General features: G+C 42.6%; 3 protein-coding genes across 6 annotated transcripts; all 3 read left to right on the top strand.

Annotated features, from left to right (window-relative positions):
• The first annotated feature begins 27 nt into the window (after positions 1-27).
• Positions 28-4618, top strand: LOC113582165. The gene is made up of 3 exons (XM_035532499.1): positions 28-2011; positions 2332-3354; positions 3739-4618. Exons 1-3 carry the CDS (start codon positions 1988-1990, stop codon positions 3751-3753), a joined length of 1062 nt encoding a protein of 353 aa, XP_035388392.1. The 5' UTR covers positions 28-1987; the 3' UTR covers positions 3754-4618.
• A 112-nt stretch (positions 4619-4730) lies between these two features.
• On the top strand, positions 4731-13119 carry LOC118242318. Of its 3 annotated transcripts, none has more exons than XM_035532502.1 (4): positions 4731-4762; positions 9280-10509; positions 10830-11852; positions 12237-13119. In XM_035532502.1, exons 2-4 carry the CDS (start codon positions 10486-10488, stop codon positions 12249-12251), a joined length of 1062 nt encoding a protein of 353 aa, XP_035388395.1. In that variant the 5' UTR covers positions 4731-4762; positions 9280-10485; the 3' UTR covers positions 12252-13119. The 3 variants fall into 3 exon arrangements, with proteins under 3 accessions (XP_035388395.1, XP_035388394.1, XP_035388393.1); XM_035532501.1 differs by lacking the exon at positions 4731-4762 and adding an exon at positions 7530-9156; XM_035532500.1 differs by lacking the exon at positions 4731-4762 and having other exon boundaries at positions 7530-10509.
• A 108-nt stretch (positions 13120-13227) lies between these two features.
• On the top strand, positions 13228-21646 carry LOC118242319. Of its 2 annotated transcripts, none has more exons than XM_035532504.1 (4): positions 13228-13263; positions 17810-19039; positions 19360-20382; positions 20767-21646. In XM_035532504.1, the coding sequence occupies exons 2-4, from the start codon at positions 19016-19018 to the stop codon at positions 20779-20781; spliced, it is 1062 nt and encodes a 353-aa protein (XP_035388397.1). In that variant the 5' UTR covers positions 13228-13263; positions 17810-19015; the 3' UTR covers positions 20782-21646. The 2 variants fall into 2 exon arrangements, with proteins under 2 accessions (XP_035388397.1, XP_035388396.1); XM_035532503.1 differs by lacking the exon at positions 13228-13263 and adding an exon at positions 15113-17686.
• Positions 21647-21732: the final 86 nt, after the last annotated feature.

The raw sequence follows: 21732 nt of genomic DNA, 5'->3' as shown, positions 1-21732 counted from the left end.
CTTGAAAACAAAACTGCTCTTCTGCAATATGTTCAACGTTCTGTGTTCTAAATGGTCTGGGTGGTAGAATTAAAGTCTGAGAGGTGGAAGGGGGTGACCGCGATGTCCGATGTTGTGGTGGTCCGAGTGAAAATCAGGTCCAGAATGTTGCCCACTCTGAGTCGGAGGACACTGGTTGAGGACAAGGTCAAATGACATCAACAGTGGAAGGATGCAGGAGGAATGTAGCTCGTCTGATGGAAGTTTTTAAGTCACCAAGGAAAATGAGTGGGTTTCCTTCAATGAGGAATTGACTCAGGAGGGCGTCAGGCTCATCAATGAAGTTATCTAGGGAACCTGGAGGGCGGTAGATGACAATGATGTTAAGTTTGCGGGAAAAGACAGTGTAATAGCGTGAAATTCAAAAGAAGAGATTGAAAGAGTAGAGGAAAGGAAAGTGGAGCGAAACGCCACTTTTGAGACGATGGTAATCCAGTGCCGCCACCTGCTGAGATACCTTGGAGAATGTGTGAATGAAGAGGCAGAGGACAGGGCAGCCGAGTTCCCAGGGGTGATCCATGTTTCTGATGGAGCCAGGAAGTGGAGGGAGGCTAGTACTGAGATGAAGTGAGCCTTCTGGACAGAAGATTGGCAATTCCAGAGCCCTCCTGCCAACACGGTCTGTGCACTATTAGAGATTCACAATTGTGTTTATTGTTATTTGTATTCCGAGTACATTTGTTCAGTATTGCACGATACGCCTGTTATATGGCAAGAACATAAAGTGGACTTTCATGTCTAGTTAAAATGCAGGCCTGTGAAGGAGTGAGATGGGAAATGGCCCACAGAACCAATCAGCACAGAGGGCCAGATGTGACACGATTGGAGACTGCCCAGCCCTACACCCAATCAGCACGGAGGGCCAGATGTGACACGATTGGAGACTGCCCAGCCCTACACCCAATCAGCACGGAGGGCCAGATGTGCACCTCTGTAAATCACAACACCTCATGTTTCAGGGTGAACTTCAGGGTGAAGCTTTGAAGACCTGTTCCTGGATTAAGCCTTTGGTTCCATCTTCTCACTTCAAACTCAGCTGAACCAATACAAGACAAGAGCTGGCATACTGCATGCCACAATCTGGCATACGTGCACGGTCGGTTTCTGTGATTCCCAGATAATCAATCAGGAATACTGTATGTAAATATAAAGCTTTTTCCCTCATTTTCCTCTGCAGTGTTGGTATGGTGTTTTAGTCTTCATGCTGTGATATTACTGAACAAGGGACAGTTCTGGCATTTCCTGTTGAACTAGTCCTACTCTCTTTTTCCCTCCCAAATCTTTTCAATTCAAAAATGTACATAATTTTGAAATTTTAGCTTGGTCGTTATATTGGAGAACCAATCAACAAGTGTACACTGGTGTTCTGTTTTTCTTTATTCAATGAACAATATTCTTTTATACAATTTCTGTATAGTTAAACTTTGTTAGTACTATACTAATGTGTCTGAATCTCTTACCTCAGAATTTCTATGAAGTTCTAGGAAAAACCTGGGTGATCAGAATTTCTTTTAGACATTGAGAAAGCTGTTACTATTTCTATGGTTACTATTTCTCAGTGATACCATCATTGATATAATGGCAAAGTCACTTGTCATTGATAAATAGAAGATCTTATTACAGCAACGCTATTCTAACCTGACAAAAAGCCAGTTATCACTTTACATATCTGTTGGCTGAGCTTATGAAATGACCCTGCCCCTAAGAACTGTGACCAGAATTAGCCAATACTCATGTAAAGTTTACAAAAATTCTGTTCAGTTTTGGTATTAGTTCTAAGTTTCAATTCCTGCACAAGTACTGTTCAGTTTCGGTTGTAGCTCTAAGTTTCGATTTTTGCACAATGACTGTTGCAGTGGGCGGAGGGAGAGTCCAGGGTATAATAACGGAGTGACGCGACTCAGAGTAGTCCGTTGCAGAACTGTACTTCTTTGAACCATACAATAAAATGGCAAATCCTGATCATGACCAGGTAAGGAACTAATAGGGAAATAATTCCGTAACAAAACAAATGGAACTTTCATGTAAAAATGGGATATCTAATTTACAGAATGTGACTAATTGAATAATAAGAACGTTACTTAAATACTTAGATATCCAAATGCCTCATCTAAATGTACTTGTCTTAAACTGCATCCTAAAAATACTGAGGTCAGAAAGAAGCTCATAGTGTTAGACTGCCAAGATAAACATCACAAAGATTGTTTTGAACCTTTTCAGGGGTTCTAAATCCCATACCAATATTTTTTTCTTATTTCTTCTATGTGACTGTAATCACATCTAATGTTCCAGGTGGATTTCAAGGTGACGCGAAATTCACGTTTCATCACTGAAATCTCAGTCGAGGGCCGGCACCTGAGCATAGATGACCTGAAATTGGAATTTCAGAAAGATTGTACAATATGGAATAAGCTATGTGAGCTGGGCAGTACGAATCAGGGGTCAAAAATCTACAGCGAGAAACCAAGGATGCTAGATTACTTGAGTAAAACCATTCAAAGCTATCCGAAGCCAGTTGAATTCCATGTTGCAAATGTAGCACATGTCACTGAGAAAAATGCATTACTTGAGATATGGAAGTCAGAGAAATTCAGGCCAAATAACACCGAATTCTCATGGTGGGATTTGAAAATTACTGACGAGGAAATTAATTCTGCAGAAAAACGCTACTTAGAGACGAATAAAGCAACAAGCTCATATGAAAGCCAGGAACCGTTTCTGAAAAAGTTCACCACATCACCACTGTTCCAAACTCACGAATCCCGCTATGGCAATTATCGCTTTACGTTTCCACTGGCCGAGCTGCTGGAACGGTACAAAGAGCAGAACTGCGGAGGAAAGGAGCCAGTACTCAGAGTGTTTAAGACCATCGCCTATAGACAGGAGATTGTGTACGCTGTGCTGATTCACAGCCCCGAGTATAACGAACATTTTGGAGCGTTCCCAGCTCTTGAAGATAGTAACTTTGTTGGTTACCGTGATGGGAAAATTATCTGGAAAGCACAAGCTATTTCAGAAACTCACAGGTATCAGTTTTTATCAGGGGAGCTCGAATATCTACCGTCCCATGTGTTCTACGTATGGGATCAGGTTAGTGTAGTCTTTCACCTGCCAGTACAGGCTTCAGCTCACATTAAGGTCACAAAAAAAAGACTCATAAATGCCCTTGAAATTTGTACAATTGCCAAAATACATCTAACAAGGAATGGAACTAAGGCAGAGCCGGAGGCATTGTTGAAATGTTTGAAAAAGGAGGTAGAAGACATGGAGGAAGTTGTGAGTGGTTCAGAAAAAGAACTGAAAGAGGAGAGTGAGGTGAGTATTAAAACAGACTGAAAACTAGAAAATAAATGTGAATGATTTAAAGAGAGAATCAGGAGATAATGTGCACTTGGCCTATTATAAAATGAGAAAGCTTTAAGAAACAGCTAAACATAAGAAACAGCTTTTGCAGGGTAAAAAAAAAACTTGCTCTGGATTGTATCTGAAATTTTGCTCTATAAACTCTGATCGACGTGTTTGTGTCTATTTTTAGTTTTATCTCAGCTAGTTGTCACTATAATCTGTCAAACTTGTGAACATGCTATAATAGAGTACATAGTGTGATTGTAATCTGAAATTATATTGTGTCCAGCCGTCAATACCCACCACAGTACTAGAATGGAGAGTTCTTTTAAAACTATTTTTGCTTCAACGCAGACTAAACTCATCTGACATCATCGCTGTGGCAACTACACCCGTTCTCCCACTTGGGTCCTGCAAGCTGCAATCATGTGCCTTGACCAGCGAATCACTAGCTGTTTTATTTTACCGTCACAAACGGCTAGTAAATATATTTAGTGTTTATTTTAAGTTAAAACGCCAGCAGCAGTAAGACTGATGCCAAGGTAGGTCGAGCTGCTTAGCATTAAAAGGAGCACAAATGTGTGACCAATGGAAATAAATGCATGTTACTTATAAAATATGCAAATGTGCAAAAACCATATTCAGATGTGGATTTATTGAATTCAAAATATTAATTCATCAGGATTCAAGTATTTCTCTCACGTATTAATGAATTATTGAATACAATAACTCAGCCTATGGTAGACTTTGGTGAAAAGGTTACAAATCTATGGCAGTAGCAGAACACACCCATTAGATTATATTTATTACAAGTGCACAAAGGATATAGTCTGTGTTTATAATCAGGTGTCAGTGCAGTTTGTCTACAGCTAATGCTTGAACTCTTACAACTATTTTTATGTTTTACTATTTCTTTTGCAGCTGACTTGATTTGGTGGTAGTTTTTATATGAATTATTTTTTTCTATTATTTTAACACTGAATTCCTGGACATTGTGAGATCTATAACACTATACAATTTATTGAAACAATTCTATGTAATTGTATAATCATTCCTAGTTTGTGTCAATTTTGCATTAAGATGTTTCATGTTATACTTTAATTATAACTGGACTGGGTGATATTTGAAATATTTGTATAATTCAAGTATGGAATAATAAGGTATATTGTGTAAAAGCAAATATTTCTATGTAAAATGAATCGAGCTTACCGCATACAAACAATAAACTCTGACCTGCCACACAAAGGCTTCGTGTGAAGTTCACTTGAAAAAGGCGCCGGCAGGTGGCGCTGCAGCGCCGACGTCTGGCGGCTTCTTTACGATGCGCAGGGAACGGGAACCTTCGGGTGGTGCACGGATGATCGCGGAACGGTGACCGGTACGTGAATCTCGGCCAAGGGTCTAAGGACAGCAGCGAGGATAGTCGCGAAATAGCGAGTTATAAGTTCCCCTTTGCTCACCGTGAGAGATAATAAAGGGTGAACGCAGGTAAGACTCGGGTAACGTTGCTTTGACAGGTAGCCTAGCAACAACACCCCTAGCTAGCTAGCTAGCTAGCTGGCTAACGTTAGCTGCGCTGTCTAACGGGATGGTTGACAGAAGAGCTACAACCAGAACAGTAACGTTATGTAAGGGCGCTGTTCTTGCTTTTACTGGGCTTAGGCGGCCAGCTGGACGACCAAGGCAACGTTCGTGTAACGTTGGGGACATTTTAAACTGCAGCTGCTGTTGTAGCTTAAGTGTGTGTGTGTGTGGTGTAGCTGAGGCTCGGCTAAGCTAAGTTCCTCAGCTGCGTCAGTCAGTATCCCGTGGCGTGGGTTAAAAACACGGGGTCCTGCTCGCTGGTTCTGGCTGCCCGCCCTTACTTCGTCACCTTCGTGGGTTGTTGTTTTTTTTTTTAAAAAAACAAACAAACACGGCGTCCAGTCGAGCCGAACGACGCTGCACCAGAGGACGGTTGTCTTAAAGTAGTGGCCGCATCTCTTTCATACAGAAGCAAGTTGTTAAGAACACCTTTGTACGTACATAACTGTTTTCTTCCCTCTCAGGTTCCTGTTTTTTTGGACCAGATCCACGTTTTACTGGAGTAAGACTGCAGGTCTAAGTCCAGGGTGGCTCCTTCTGCATGCATAGTGTGTACTTACGAGGGGTAGAAGTCATGTCGGCACTCTGATATATAAAAGGTTTGAAGGTGAATGAAATGTTGGCAAGCAGCCGATCAAACGCTGGTTTCTGAATACACTCGCACGCATTCAGCATAGTGCAACCAATCAAACATGCCAAAAAAATGTAAATTTAAGTGAAACCGTTTACATTGAGAGAACCTTGTGTTTTGGTAGCGTTTAAAAGAATAAGTTTTGTGGTGGGGTGAACTGGCCGTAATTGGCCAGGATGAGTTTCATCAGTGAGTACAAAGTGACAAGATAGAGTTCCCCAGAGATCCTGTTACTCTTTCTTACATTGTGTGAGTGTGTATGAGTGTGTTTGTAATTGTGTGTGTGCATGCGTGTATGAGTGTGTTTGTAATAGTGTGTGTGTGAGTGCGTGCGTGTGTATATGAGTGTGTTTGTAATAGTGTGTGTATGAGTGTGTTTGTAATAGTGTCTGTGTGTGCGTGCGTGCGTGTGTATAAGAGTGTGTTTGTAATAGTGTCTGTGTGTGTGTGCGTGCCCGCGTATGGGTGGGGGGGTGTGTGTGTGTGCGTGCCCGCGTATGAGTGGGGGGGGGGGTGTGTGAGCGTGCCCGCGTATGAGTGGGGGGGGGGGGTGCGTGCCCGCGTATGAGTGGGGGGGGGGGGGTGTGTGTGCGTGCCCGCGTATGAGTGGGGGGGTGGGGGTGTGTGAGCGTGCCCGCGTATGAGTGGGGGGGTGTGTGTGTGTGTGCGTGCCCGCGTATGAGTGGGGGGGGGGTGTGTGTGTGTGTGCGTGCCCGCGTATGAGTGGGGGGGTGTGTGTGTGTGTGTGCGTGCCCGCGTATGAGGGGGGGGGTGTGTGTGTGTGTGCGTGCCCGCGTATGAGTGGGGGGGTGTGTGTGTGTGTGCGTGCCCGCGTATGAGTGGGGGGGTGTGTGTGTGTGTGCGTGCCCGCGTATGAGTGGGGGGGTGGGTGTGCGTGCCCGCGTATGAGTGGGGGGGTGGGTGTGCGTGCCCGCGTATGAGTGGGGGGGGGTGTGCGTGTGCGCAATAGTGTACGTGTGCGCGTGCGTGTGTATGTATGAGAGTGTGCGTGTGTGCGTGTGTATGTATGAGAGTGCGTGCGTGCGTGCATGCTCCTTGATTGCTGTTTTAAGATGGGGACATAACCTGACAGACACAATTCAAACCATAACTGAAAGTTTCATTGAGACCTTGTCCGTGTTTGCCTGATAACGTTAGATGACTTTTTTTTTTTCTTTTCTCAGATCTTCTGAGTTTTTTGAAGGTCAAATGTGGATAATTGAAACAAATTACAAATGAATTTTTCCACATCTTCTAAGCTATGAAATTGCATACTGTACAAGTCCAACTCAGGAATTCTCGGGTTTAAGCTCACAGAAGAGCAGTGTGGTCTAGAATGGTATCCTGGCCATGTGAATATTTAAATACCACACTTTTATCTCACAGCGCCTGCCTGATAAAGACTTGCGTCACTTCTGCCTGCGCTGAGATTCTGCTTGTTTCTGTTTTTAAATCAACCTGGAAGTCCTACACAGTTGTGAAAGGGAGTCCAATTTGTTTAACCAAAACTGATTACTGATCGTGAGTGTTGTACACCAAACATGTCGGTGCATGGTCAGAAATGCTGGATGTTTGTCAATTTGTTAACAGAACATTTGACGGGAACATGAGTCAGCATATTTGGAGAAGGCTTGGTAGAAACTTTAGTGACTCGGCAGTGACTCAAGCAGTTCTTCACTTGACGAGAAGTGGTTGTCCTCGCTGGGATTGCTTAATTCTAGAGCAGTTGCGCAAAACGTAACTGATGAAAGTGACACCATAAATGAAGCACCGCTGTTCCTTTCAGCACTAGCAGCTGTTTATTAATCAGACTTCCCGAACACACGGTGTTTGGGAAGCACCGCGAAGCAAGCTACGACACACTTTTTCCAGTTATTACAATTAGGCAGGTCGGAATAACTGTTTCGAACTCCACCCATCCTACCTGGAGATACTGGCAGAGCAGTTAGGTTACTGTGGCAACCGTTTATGACTCCATGTTGTCTTGTTTGCACTGCTATATTCAGTCTCTATAATGGCTAGAACCACATTTTAAGTTGAAAAGAAATTTGGTGGGCAGCATCTGAAAAAGAAAAAAAAAAGTTCGCATAAACAAAGCTTCTGAGCATTTCAACCTTAATGCCCCGCTCGCCCCAGGCAGGGGTCTGGGGGTTATTTGGTGGATTGATTTAGATGAGTTTGCACACTCAGAGCACAGAGGCCTTCTTTGAATCAGTACTATAAGGAATGTTTGTGAAGTTATTGCTATCGTTGAAGAATAAAACCTGCTTGAAAACAAAACTGCTCTGCTGCAATATGTTCAACGTTCTGTGTTCTAAATGGTCTGGGTGGTAGAATTAAAGCTGCAGTCACAATGCAGTGGTCATTAAAATATTCCACAAATAGATGAGTCTTAAGTCTGTGTTTGAAGACTGCAAGGGACTCTGCTGTCCGTACTGCCAGCGGAAGTTCGTTCCACCATCTGGGAGCCAGGATGGAGAATAGTCTCTATGCTCGTCTTCCCAGGCTGGAGAGAAGAGAATGTCGTGGTTTAATGTGTCAAAGGATGCCAAAATGGCCAGAAAAATCAAGACCGGTGACAGTTTGGCAGCTTTAGCAGCATGACGTTTCTCTGCTATGAGGGCTGATTCTGTAGAATTTGCAGATGTTACTTCCAGTAAGAAGTTAGAAAGGAAAACTGGTATGAGTTGAGGTCTGAATCTAGGTGAGGTTCCCTCCACTGCCTCTCTGTTTCTGTTAGCCAGGGGGTTAGGTGGGGAGGACTTAGCAGGTCTAGAATAGATAGGGCACAGAAGATTAATCGATGAGGAGAACATAGAAAGGACAGTATTAGTGACCGTGTCCAGAGAGAGAGAAGAAAGAGGGTGAGGGACGGTGGACAAAACGGAAGGGACGAAGGAGTGATGAAGTGCAGATTGCGACAGAAGGAGGAAGAACATGTTGGGGAGGTATAGATGGAAAGAGAATGTGATGGTCTGAGAGGTGGAAGGGGGTGACCATGATGTCCGATGTTGTGGTGGTCCGAGTGAAAATCAGGTCCAGAATGTTGCCCACTCTGAGTCGGAGGACACTGGTTGAGGACAAGGTCAAATGACATCAACAGTGGAAGGATGCAGGAGGAATGTAGCTCGTCTGATGGAAGTTTTTAAGTCACCAAGGAAAATGAGTGGGTTTCCTTCAATGAGGAATTGACTCAGGAGGGCGTCAGGCTCATCAATGAAGTTATCTAGGGAACCTGGAGGGCGGTAGATGACAATGATGTTAAGTTTGCGGGAAAAGACAGTGTAATAGCGTGAAATTCAAAAGAAGAGATTGAAAGAGTAGAGGAAAGGAAAGTGGAGCGAAACGCCACTTTTGAGACGATGGTAATCCAGTGCCGCCACCTGCTGAGATACCTTGGAGAATGTGTGAATGAAGAGGCAGAGGACAGGGCAGCCGAGTTCCCAGGGGTGATCCATGTTTCTGATGGAGCCAGGAAGTGGAGGGAGGCTAGTACTGAGATGAAGTGAGCCTTCTGGACAGAAGATTGGCAATTCCAGAGCCCTCCTGCCAACACGGTCTGTGCACTATTAGAGATTCACAATTGTGTTTATTGTTATTTGTATTCCGAGTACATTTGTTCAGTATTGCACGATACGCCTGTTATATGGCAAGAACATAAAGTGGACTTTCATGTCTAGTTAAAATGCAGGCCTGTGAAGGAGTGAGATGGGAAATGGCCCACAGAACCAATCAGCACAGAGGGCCAGATGTGACACGATTGGAGACTGCCCAGCCCTACACCCAATCAGCACGGAGGGCCAGATGTGACACGATTGGAGACTGCCCAGCCCTACACCCAATCAGCACGGAGGGCCAGATGTGCACCTCTGTAAATCACAACACCTCATGTTTCAGGGTGAACTTCAGGGTGAAGCTTTGAAGACCTGTTCCTGGATTAAGCCTTTGGTTCCATCTTCTCACTTCAAACTCAGCTGAACCAATACAAGACAAGAGCTGGCATACTGCATGCCACAATCTGGCATACGTGCACGGTCGGTTTCTGTGATTCCCAGATAATCAATCAGGAATACTGTATGTAAATATAAAGCTTTTTCCCTCATTTTCCTCTGCAGTGTTGGTATGGTGTTTTAGTCTTCATGCTGTGATATTACTGAACAAGGGACAGTTCTGGCATTTCCTGTTGAACTAGTCCTACTCTCTTTTTCCCTCCCAAATCTTTTCAATTCAAAAATGTACATAATTTTGAAATTTTAGCTTGGTCGTTATATTGGAGAACCAATCAACAAGTGTACACTGGTGTTCTGTTTTTCTTTATTCAATGAACAATATTCTTTTATACAATTTCTGTATAGTTAAACTTTGTTAGTACTATACTAATGTGTCTGAATCTCTTACCTCAGAATTTCTATGAAGTTCTAGGAAAAACCTGGGTGATCAGAATTTCTTTTAGACATTGAGAAAGCTGTTACTATTTCTATGGTTACTATTTCTCAGTGATACCATCATTGATATAATGGCAAAGTCACTTGTCATTGATAAATAGAAGATCTTATTACAGCAACGCTATTCTAACCTGACAAAAAGCCAGTTATCACTTTACATATCTGTTGGCTGAGCTTATGAAATGACCCTGCCCCTAAGAACTGTGACCAGAATTAGCCAATACTCATGTAAAGTTTACAAAAATTCTGTTCAGTTTTGGTATTAGTTCTAAGTTTCAATTCCTGCACAAGTACTGTTCAGTTTCGGTTGTAGCTCTAAGTTTCGATTTTTGCACAATGACTGTTGCAGTGGGCGGAGGGAGAGTCCAGGGTATAATAACGGAGTGACGCGACTCAGAGTAGTCCGTTGCAGAACTGTACTTCTTTGAACCATACAATAAAATGGCAAATCCTGATCATGACCAGGTAAGGAACTAATAGGGAAATAATTCCGTAACAAAACAAATGGAACTTTCATGTAAAAATGGGATATCTAATTTACAGAATGTGACTAATTGAATAATAAGAACGTTACTTAAATACTTAGATATCCAAATGCCTCATCTAAATGTACTTGTCTTAAACTGCATCCTAAAAATACTGAGGTCAGAAAGAAGCTCATAGTGTTAGACTGCCAAGATAAACATCACAAAGATTGTTTTGAACCTTTTCAGGGGTTCTAAATCCCATACCAATATTTTTTTCTTATTTCTTCTATGTGACTGTAATCACATCTAATGTTCCAGGTGGATTTCAAGGTGACGCGAAATTCACGTTTCATCACTGAAATCTCAGTCGAGGGCCGGCACCTGAGCATAGATGACCTGAAATTGGAATTTCAGAAAGATTGTACAATATGGAATAAGCTATGTGAGCTGGGCAGTACGAATCAGGGGTCAAAAATCTACAGCGAGAAACCAAGGATGCTAGATTACTTGAGTAAAACCATTCAAAGCTATCCGAAGCCAGTTGAATTCCATGTTGCAAATGTAGCACATGTCACTGAGAAAAATGCATTACTTGAGATATGGAAGTCAGAGAAATTCAGGCCAAATAACACCGAATTCTCATGGTGGGATTTGAAAATTACTGACGAGGAAATTAATTCTGCAGAAAAACGCTACTTAGAGACGAATAAAGCAACAAGCTCATATGAAAGCCAGGAACCGTTTCTGAAAAAGTTCACCACATCACCACTGTTCCAAACTCACGAATCCCGCTATGGCAATTATCGCTTTACGTTTCCACTGGCCGAGCTGCTGGAACGGTACAAAGAGCAGAACTGCGGAGGAAAGGAGCCAGTACTCAGAGTGTTTAAGACCATCGCCTATAAACAGGAGATTGTGTACGCTGTGCTGATTCACAGCCCTGAGTATAACGAACATTTTGGAGCGTTCCCAGCTCTTGAAGATAGTAAATTTGTTGGTTACCGTGATGGGAAAATTATCTGGAAAGCACAAGCTATTTCAGAAACTCACAGGTATCAGTTTTTATCAGGGGAGCTCGAATATCTACCGTCCCATGTGTTCTACGTATGGGATCAGGTTAGTGTAGTCTTTCACCTGCCAGTACAGGCTTCAGCTCACATTAAGGTCACAAAAAAAAGACTCATAAATGCCCTTGAAATTTGTACAATTGCCAAAATACATCTAACAAGGAATGAAACTAAGGCAGAGCCGGAGGCATTGTTGAAATGTTTGAAAAAGGAGGTAGAAGACATGGAGGAAGTTGTGAGTGGTTCAGAAAAAGAACTGAAAGAGGAGAGTGAGGTGAGTATTAAAACAGACTGAAAACTAGAAAATAAATGTGAATGATTTAAAGAGAGAATCAGGAGATAATGTGCACTTGGCCTATTATAAAATGAGAAAGCTTTAAGAAACAGCTAAACATAAGAAACAGCTTTTGCAGGGTAAAAAAAAAACTTGCTCTGGATTGTATCTGAAATTTTGCTCTATAAACTCTGATCGACGTGTTTGTGTCTATTTTTAGTTTTATCTCAGCTAGTTGTCACTATAATCTGTCAAACTTGTGAACATGCTATAATAGAGTACATAGTGTGATTGTAATCTGAAATTATATTGTGTCCAGCCGTCAATACCCACCACAGTACTAGAATGGAGAGTTCTTTTAAAACTATTTTTGCTTCAACGCAGACTAAACTCATCTGACATCATCGCTGTGGCAACTACACCCGTTCTCCCACTTGGGTCCTGCAAGCTGCAATCATGTGCCTTGACCAGCGAATCACTAGCTGTTTTATTTTACCGTCACAAACGGCTAGTAAATATATTTAGTGTTTATTTTAAGTTAAAACGCCAGCAGCAGTAAGACTGATGCCAAGGTAGGTCGAGCTGCTTAGCATTAAAAGGAGCACAAATGTGTGACCAATGGAAATAAATGCATGTTACTTATAAAATATGCAAATGTGCAAAAACCATATTCAGATGTGGATTTATTGAATTCAAAATATTAATTCATCAGGATTCAAGTATTTCTCTCACGTATTAATGAATTATTGAATACAATAACTCAGCCTATGGTAGACTTTGGTGAAAAGGTTACAAATCTATGGCAGTAGCAGAACACACCCATTAGATTATATTTATTACAAGTGCACAAAGGATATAGTCTGTGTTTATAATCAGGTGTCAGTGCAGTTTGTCTACAGCTAATGCTTGAACTCTTACAACTATTTTTATGTTTTACTATTTCTTTTGCAGCTGACTTGATTTGGTGGTAGTTTTTATATGAATTATTTTTTTTTTCTATTATTTTAACACTGAATTCCTGGACATTGTGAGATCTATAACACTATACAATTTATTGAAACAATTCTATGTAATTGTATAATCATTCCTAGTTTGTGTCAATTTTGCATTAAGATGTTTCATGTTATACTTTAATTATAACTGGACTGGGTGATATTTGAAATATTTGTATAATTCAAGTATGGAATAATAAGGTATATTGTGTAAAAGCAAATATTTCTATGTAAAATGAATCGAGCTTACCGCATACAAACAATAAACTCTGACCTGCCACACAAAGGCTTCGTGTGAAGTTCACTTGAAAAAGGCGCCGGCAGGTGGCGCTGCAGCGCCGACGTCTGGCGGCTTCTTTACGATGCGCAGGGAACGGGAACCTTCGGGTGGTGCACGGATGATCGCGGAACGGTGACCGGTACGTGAATCTCGGCCAAGGGTCTAAGGACAGCAGCGAGGATAGTCGCGAAATAGCGAGTTATAAGTTCCCCTTTGCTCACCGTGAGAGATAATAAAGGGTGAACGCAGGTAAGACTCGGGTAACGTTGCTTTGACAGGTAGCCTAGCAACAACACCCCTAGCTAGCTAGCTAGCTAGCTGGCTAACGTTAGCTGCGCTGTCTAACGGGATGGTTGACAGAAGAGCTACAACCAGAACAGTAACGTTATGTAAGGGCGCTGTTCTTGCTTTTACTGGGCTTAGGCGGCCAGCTGGACGACCAAGGCAACGTTCGTGTAACGTTGGGGACATTTTAAACTGCAGCTGCTGTTGTAGCTTAAGTGTGTGTGTGTGTGTGGTGTAGCTGAGGCTCGGCTAAGCTAAGTTCCTCAGCTGCGTCAGTCAGTATCCCGTGGCGTGGGTTAAAAACACGGGGTCCTGCTCGCTGGTTCTGGCTGCCCGCCCTTACTTCGTCACCTTCGTGGGTTGTTGTTTTTTTTTTAAAAAAAACAAACAAACACGGCGTCCAGTCGAGCCGAACGACGCTGCACCAGAGGACGGTTGTCTTAAAGTAGTGGCCGCATCTCTTTCATACAGAAGCAAGTTGTTAAGAACACCTTTGTACGTACATAACTGTTTTCTTCCCTCTCAGGTTCCTGTTTTTTTGGACCAGATCCACGTTTTACTGGAGTAAGACTGCAGGTCTAAGTCCAGGGTGGCTCCTTCTGCATGCATAGTGTGTACTTACGAGGGGTAGAAGTCATGTCGGCACTCTGATATATAAAAGGTTTGAAGGTGAATGAAATGTTGGCAAGCAGCCGATCAAACGCTGGTTTCTGAATACACTCGCACGCATTCAGCATAGTGCAACCAATCAAACATGCCAAAAAAATGTAAATTTAAGTGAAACCGTTTACATTGAGAGAACCTTGTGTTTTGGTAGCGTTTAAAAGAATAAGTTTTGTGGTGGGGTGAACTGGCCGTAATTGGCCAGGATGAGTTTCATCAGTGAGTACAAAGTGACAAGATAGAGTTCCCCAGAGATCCTGTTACTCTTTCTTACATTGTGTGAGTGTGTATGAGTGTGTTTGTAATTGTGTGTGTGCATGCGTGTATGAGTGTGTTTGTAATAGTGTGTGTGTGAGTGCGTGCGTGTGTATATGAGTGTGTTTGTAATAGTGTGTGTATGAGTGTGTTTGTAATAGTGTCTGTGTGTGCGTGCGTGCGTGTGTATAAGAGTGTGTTTGTAATAGTGTCTGTGTGTGTGTGCGTGCCCGCGTATGGGTGGGGGGGTGTGTGTGTGTGCGTGCCCGCGTATGAGTGGGGGGGGGGTGTGTGAGCGTGCCCGCGTATGAGTGGGGGGGGGGGGGTGCGTGCCCGCGTATGAGTGGGGGGGGGGGGTGCGTGCCCGCGTATGAGTGGGGGGGGGGTGTGTGTGCGTGCCCGCGTATGAGTGGGGGGGGGGGTGTGTGCGTGCCCGCGTATGAGTGGGGGGGGTGTGTGTGTGTGTGTGCGTGCCCGCGTATGAGTGGGGGGGGGTGTGTGTGTGTGTGCGTGCCCGCGTATGAGTGGGGGGGTGTGTGTGTGTGTGTGCGTGCCCGCGTATGAGTGGGTGGGTGTGTGTGTGTGTGCGTGCCCGCGTATGAGTGGGGGGGTGTGTGTGTGTGTGCGTGCCCGCGTATGAGTGGGGGGGTGTGTGTGTGTGTGCGTGCCCGCGTATGAGTGGGGGGGTGGGTGTGCGTGCCCGCGTATGAGTGGGGGGGTGGGTGTGCGTGCCCGCGTATGAGTGGGGGGGGTGTGTGCGTGTGCGCAATAGTGTACGTGTGCGCGTGCGTGTGTATGTATGAGAGTGTGCGTGTGTGCGTGTGTATGTATGAGAGTGCGTGCGTGCGTGCATGCTCCTTGATTGCTGTTTTAAGATGGGGACATAACCTGACAGACACAATTCAAACCATAACTGAAAGTTTCATTGAGACCTTGTCCGTGTTTGCCTGATAACGTTAGATGACTTTTTTTTTTTCTTTTCTCAGATCTTCTGAGTTTTTTGAAGGTCAAATGTGGATAATTGAAACAAATTACAAATGAATTTTTCCACATCTTCTAAGCTATGAAATTGCATACTGTACAAGTCCAACTCAGGAATTCTCGGGTTTAAGCTCACAGAAGAGCAGTGTGGTCTAGAATGGTATCCTGGCCATGTGAATATTTAAATACCACACTTTTATCTCACAGCGCCTGCCTGATAAAGACTTGCGTCACTTCTGCCTGCGCTGAGATTCTGCTTGTTTCTGTTTTTAAATCAACCTGGAAGTCCTACACAGTTGTGAAAGGGAGTCCAATTTGTTTAACCAAAACTGATTACTGATCGTGAGTGTTGTACACCAAACATGTCGGTGCATGGTCAGAAATGCTGGATGTTTGTCAATTTGTTAACAGAACATTTGACGGGAACATGAGTCAGCATATTTGGAGAAGGCTTGGTAGAAACTTTAGTGACTCGGCAGTGACTCAAGCAGTTCTTCACTTGACGAGAAGTGGTTGTCCTCGCTGGGATTGCTTAATTCTAGAGCAGTTGCGCAAAACGTAACTGATGAAAGTGACACCATAAATGAAGCACCGCTGTTCCTTTCAGCACTAGCAGCTGTTTATTAATCAGACTTCCCGAACACACGGTGTTTGGGAAGCACCGCGAAGCAAGCTACGACACACTTTTTCCAGTTATTACAATTAGGCAGGTCGGAATAACTGTTTCGAACTCCACCCATCCTACCTGGAGATACTGGCAGAGCAGTTAGGTTACTGTGGCAACCGTTTATGACTCCATGTTGTCTTGTTTGCACTGCTATATTCAGTCTCTATAATGGCTAGAACCACATTTTAAGTTGAAAAGAAATTTGGTGGGCAGCATCTGAAAAAGAAAAAAAAAAGTTCGCATAAACAAAGCTTCTGAGCATTTCAACCTTAATGCCCCGCTCGCCCCAGGCAGGGGTCTGGGGGTTATTTGGTGGATTGATTTAGATGAGTTTGCACACTCAGAGCACAGAGGCCTTCTTTGAATCAGTACTATAAGGAATGTTTGTGAAGTTATTGCTATCGTTGAAGAATAAAACCTGCTTGAAAACAAAACTGCTCTGCTGCAATATGTTCAACGTTCTGTGTTCTAAATGGTCTGGGTGGTAGAATTAAAGCTGCAGTCACAATGCAGTGGTCATTAAAATATTCCACAAATAGATGAGTCTTAAGTCTGTGTTTGAAGACTGCAAGGGACTCTGCTGTCCGTACTGCCAGCGGAAGTTCGTTCCACCATCTGGGAGCCAGGATGGAGAATAGTCTCTATGCTCGTCTTCCCAGGCTGGAGAGAAGAGAATGTCGTGGTTTAATGTGTCAAAGGATGCCAAAATGGCCAGAAAAATCAAGACCGGTGACAGTTTGGCAGCTTTAGCAGCATGACGTTTCTCTGCTATGAGGGCTGATTCTGTAGAATTTGCAGATGTTACTTCCAGTAAGAAGTTAGAAAGGAAAACTGGTATGAGTTGAGGTCTGAATCTAGGTGAGGTTCCCTCCACTGCCTCTCTGTTTCTGTTAGCCAGGGGGTTAGGTGGGGAGGACTTAGCAGGTCTAGAATAGATAGGGCACAGAAGATTAATCGATGAGGAGAACATAGAAAGGACAGTATTAGTGACCGTGTCCAGAGAGAGAGAAGAAAGAGGGTGAGGGACGGTGGACAAAACGGAAGGGACGAAGGAGTGATGAAGTGCAGATTGCGACAGAAGGAGGAAGAACATGTTGGGGAGGTATAGATGGAAAGAGAATGTGATGGTCTGAGAGGTGGAAGGGGGTGACCATGATGTCCGATGTTGTGGTGGTCCGAGTGAAAATCAGGTCCAGAATGTTGCCCACTCTGAGTCGGAGGACACTGGTTGAGGACAAGGTCAAATGACATCAACAGTGGAAGGATGCAGGAGGAATGTAGCTCGTCTGATGGAAGTTTTTAAGTCACCAAGGAAAATGAGTGGGTTTCCTTCAATGAGGAATTGACTCAGGAGGGCGTCAGGCTCATCAATGAAGTTATCTAGGGAACCTGGAGGGCGGTAGATGACAATGATGTTAAGTTTGCGGGAAAAGACAGTGTAATAGCGTGAAATTCAAAAGAAGAGATTGAAAGAGTAGAGGAAAGGAAAGTGGAGCGAAACGCCACTTTTGAGACGATGGTAATCCAGTGCCGCCACCTGCTGAGATACCTTGGAGAATGTGTGAATGAAGAGGCAGAGGACAGGGCAGCCGAGTTCCCAGGGGTGATCCATGTTTCTGATGGAGCCAGGAAGTGGAGGGAGGCTAGTACTGAGATGAAGTGAGCCTTCTGGACAGAAGATTGGCAATTCCAGAGCCCTCCTGCCAACACGGTCTGTGCACTATTAGAGATTCACAATTGTGTTTATTGTTATTTGTATTCCGAGTACATTTGTTCAGTATTGCACGATACGCCTGTTATATGGCAAGAACATAAAGTGGACTTTCATGTCTAGTTAAAATGCAGGCCTGTGAAGGAGTGAGATGGGAAATGGCCCACAGAACCAATCAGCACAGAGGGCCAGATGTGACACGATTGGAGACTGCCCAGCCCTACACCCAATCAGCACGGAGGGCCAGATGTGACACGATTGGAGACTGCCCAGCCCTACACCCAATCAGCACGGAGGGCCAGATGTGCACCTCTGTAAATCACAACACCTCATGTTTCAGGGTGAACTTCAGGGTGAAGCTTTGAAGACCTGTTCCTGGATTAAGCCTTTGGTTCCATCTTCTCACTTCAAACTCAGCTGAACCAATACAAGACAAGAGCTGGCATACTGCATGCCACAATCTGGCATACGTGCACGGTCGGTTTCTGTGATTCCCAGATAATCAATCAGGAATACTGTATGTAAATATAAAGCTTTTTCCCTCATTTTCCTCTGCAGTGTTGGTATGGTGTTTTAGTCTTCATGCTGTGATATTACTGAACAAGGGACAGTTCTGGCATTTCCTGTTGAACTAGTCCTACTCTCTTTTTCCCTCCCAAATCTTTTCAATTCAAAAATGTACATAATTTTGAAATTTTAGCTTGGTCGTTATATTGGAGAACCAATCAACAAGTGTACACTGGTGTTCTGTTTTTCTTTATTCAATGAACAATATTCTTTTATACAATTTCTGTATAGTTAAACTTTGTTAGTACTATACTAATGTGTCTGAATCTCTTACCTCAGAATTTCTATGAAGTTCTAGGAAAAACCTGGGTGATCAGAATTTCTTTTAGACATTGAGAAAGCTGTTACTATTTCTATGGTTACTATTTCTCAGTGATACCATCATTGATATAATGGCAAAGTCACTTGTCATTGATAAATAGAAGATCTTATTACAGCAACGCTATTCTAACCTGACAAAAAGCCAGTTATCACTTTACATATCTGTTGGCTGAGCTTATGAAATGACCCTGCCCCTAAGAACTGTGACCAGAATTAGCCAATACTCATGTAAAGTTTACAAAAATTCTGTTCAGTTTTGGTATTAGTTCTAAGTTTCAATTCCTGCACAAGTACTGTTCAGTTTCGGTTGTAGCTCTAAGTTTCGATTTTTGCACAATGACTGTTGCAGTGGGCGGAGGGAGAGTCCAGGGTATAATAACGGAGTGACGCGACTCAGAGTAGTCCGTTGCAGAACTGTACTTCTTTGAACCATACAATAAAATGGCAAATCCTGATCATGACCAGGTAAGGAACTAATAGGGAAATAATTCCGTAACAAAACAAATGGAACTTTCATGTAAAAATGGGATATCTAATTTACAGAATGTGACTAATTGAATAATAAGAACGTTACTTAAATACTTAGATATCCAAATGCCTCATCTAAATGTACTTGTCTTAAACTGCATCCTAAAAATACTGAGGTCAGAAAGAAGCTCATAGTGTTAGACTGCCAAGATAAACATCACAAAGATTGTTTTGAACCTTTTCAGGGGTTCTAAATCCCATACCAATATTTTTTTCTTATTTCTTCTATGTGACTGTAATCACATCTAATGTTCCAGGTGGATTTCAAGGTGACGCGAAATTCACGTTTCATCACTGAAATCTCAGTCGAGGGCCGGCACCTGAGCATAGATGACCTGAAATTGGAATTTCAGAAAGATTGTACAATATGGAATAAGCTATGTGAGCTGGGCAGTACGAATCAGGGGTCAAAAATCTACAGCGAGAAACCAAGGATGCTAGATTACTTGAGTAAAACCATTCAAAGCTATCCGAAGCCAGTTGAATTCCATGTTGCAAATGTAGCACATGTCACTGAGGAAAATGCATTACTTGAGATATGGAAGTCAGAGAAATTCAGGCCAAATAACACCGAATTCTCATGGTGGGATTTGAAAATTACTGACGAGGAAATTAATTCTGCAGAAAAACGCTACTTAGAGACGAATAAAGCAACAAGCTCATATGAAAGCCAGGAACCGTTTCTGAAAAAGTTCACCACATCACCACTGTTCCAAACTCACGAATCCCGCTATGGCAATTATCGCTTTACGTTTCCACTGGCCGAGCTGCTGGAACGGTACAAAGAGCAGAACTGCGGAGGAAAGGAGCCAGTACTCAGAGTGTTTAAGACCACCGCCTATAAACAGGAGATTGTGTACGCTGTGCTGATTCACAGCCCCGAGTATAACGAACATTTTGGAGCGTTCCCAGCTCTTGAAGATAGTAAATTTGTTGGTTACCGTGATGGGAAAATTATCTGGAAAGCACAAGCTATTTCAGAAACTCACAGGTATCAGTTTTTATCAGGGGAGCTCGAATATCTACCGTCCCATGTGTTCTACGTATGGGATCAGGTTAGTGTAGTCTTTCACCTGCCAGTACAGGCTTCAGCTCACATTAAGGTCACAAAAAAAAGACTCATAAATGCCCTTGAAATTTGTACAATTGCCAAAATACATCTAACAAGGAATGAAACTAAGGCAGAGCCGGAGGCATTGTTGAAATGTTTGAAAAAGGAGGTAGAAGACATGGAGGAAGTTGTGAGTGGTTCAGAAAAAGAACTGAAAGAGGAGAGTGAGGTGAGTATTAAAACAGACTGAAAACTAGAAAATAAATGTGAATGATTTAAAGAGAGAATCAGGAGATAATGTGCACTTGGCCTATTATAAAATGAGAAAGCTTTAAGAAACAGCTAAACATAAGAAACAGCTTTTGCAGGGTAAAAAAAAAACTTGCTCTGGATTGTATCTGAAATTTTGCTCTATAAACTCTGATCAACGTGTTTGTGTCTATTTTTAGTTTTATCTCAGCTAGTTGTCACTATAATCTGTCAAACTTGTGAACATGCTATAATAGAGTACATAGTGTGATTGTAATCTGAAATTATATTGTGTCCAGCCGTCAATACCCACCACAGTACTAGAATGGAGAGTTCTTTTAAAACTATTTTTGCTTCAACGCAGACTAAACTCATCTGACATCATCGCTGTGGCAACTACACCCGTTCTCCCACTTGGGTCCTGCAAGCTGCAATCATGTGCCTTGACCAGCGAATCACTAGCTGTTTTATTTTACCGTCACAAACGGCTAGTAAATATATTTAGTGTTTATTTTAAGTTAAAACGCCAGCAGCAGTAAGACTGATGCCAAGGTAGGTCGAGCTGCTTAGCATTAAAAGGAGCACAAATGTGTGACCAATGGAAATAAATGCATGTTACTTATAAAATATGCAAATGTGCAAAAACCATATTCAGATGTGGATTTATTGAATTCAAAATATTAATTCATCAGGATTCAAGTATTTCTCTCACGTATTAATGAATTATTGAATACAATAACTCAGCCTATGGTAGACTTTGGTGAAAAGGTTACAAAGCTATGGCAGTAGCAGAACACACCCATTAGATTATATTTATTACAAGTGCACAAAGGATATAGTCTGTGTTTATAATCAGGTATCAGTGCAGTTTGTCTACAGCTAATGCTTGGACTCTTACAACTATTTTTATGTTTTACTATTTCTTTTGCAGCTGACTTGATTTGGTGGTAGTTTTTATATGAATTATTTTTTTCTATTATTTTAACACTGAATTCCTGGACATTGTGAGATCTATAACACTATACAATTTATTGAAACAATTCTATGTAATTGTATAATCATTCCTAGTTTGTGTCAATTTTGCATTAAGATGTTTCATGTTATACTTTAATTATAACTGGACTGGGTGATATTTTAAATATTTGTATAATTCAAGTATGGAATAATAAGGTATATTGTGTAAAAGCAAATATTTCTATGTAAAATGAATCGAGCTTACCGCATACAAACAATAAACTCTGACCTGCCACACAAAGGCTTCGTGTGAAGTTCACTTGAAAAAGGCGCCGGCAGGTGGCGCTGCAGCGCCGACGTCTGGCGGCTTCTTTAC

Source organism: Electrophorus electricus, chromosome 13 (genome assembly GCF_013358815.1).
Source record: "Electrophorus electricus isolate fEleEle1 chromosome 13, fEleEle1.pri, whole genome shotgun sequence".
Classification (NCBI taxonomy): Eukaryota; Metazoa; Chordata; class Actinopteri; order Gymnotiformes; family Gymnotidae; genus Electrophorus; species Electrophorus electricus.
The sequence above is the reverse complement of the archived record's forward strand: the minus strand, read 5'-3'. Positions and strand labels throughout refer to the sequence as shown.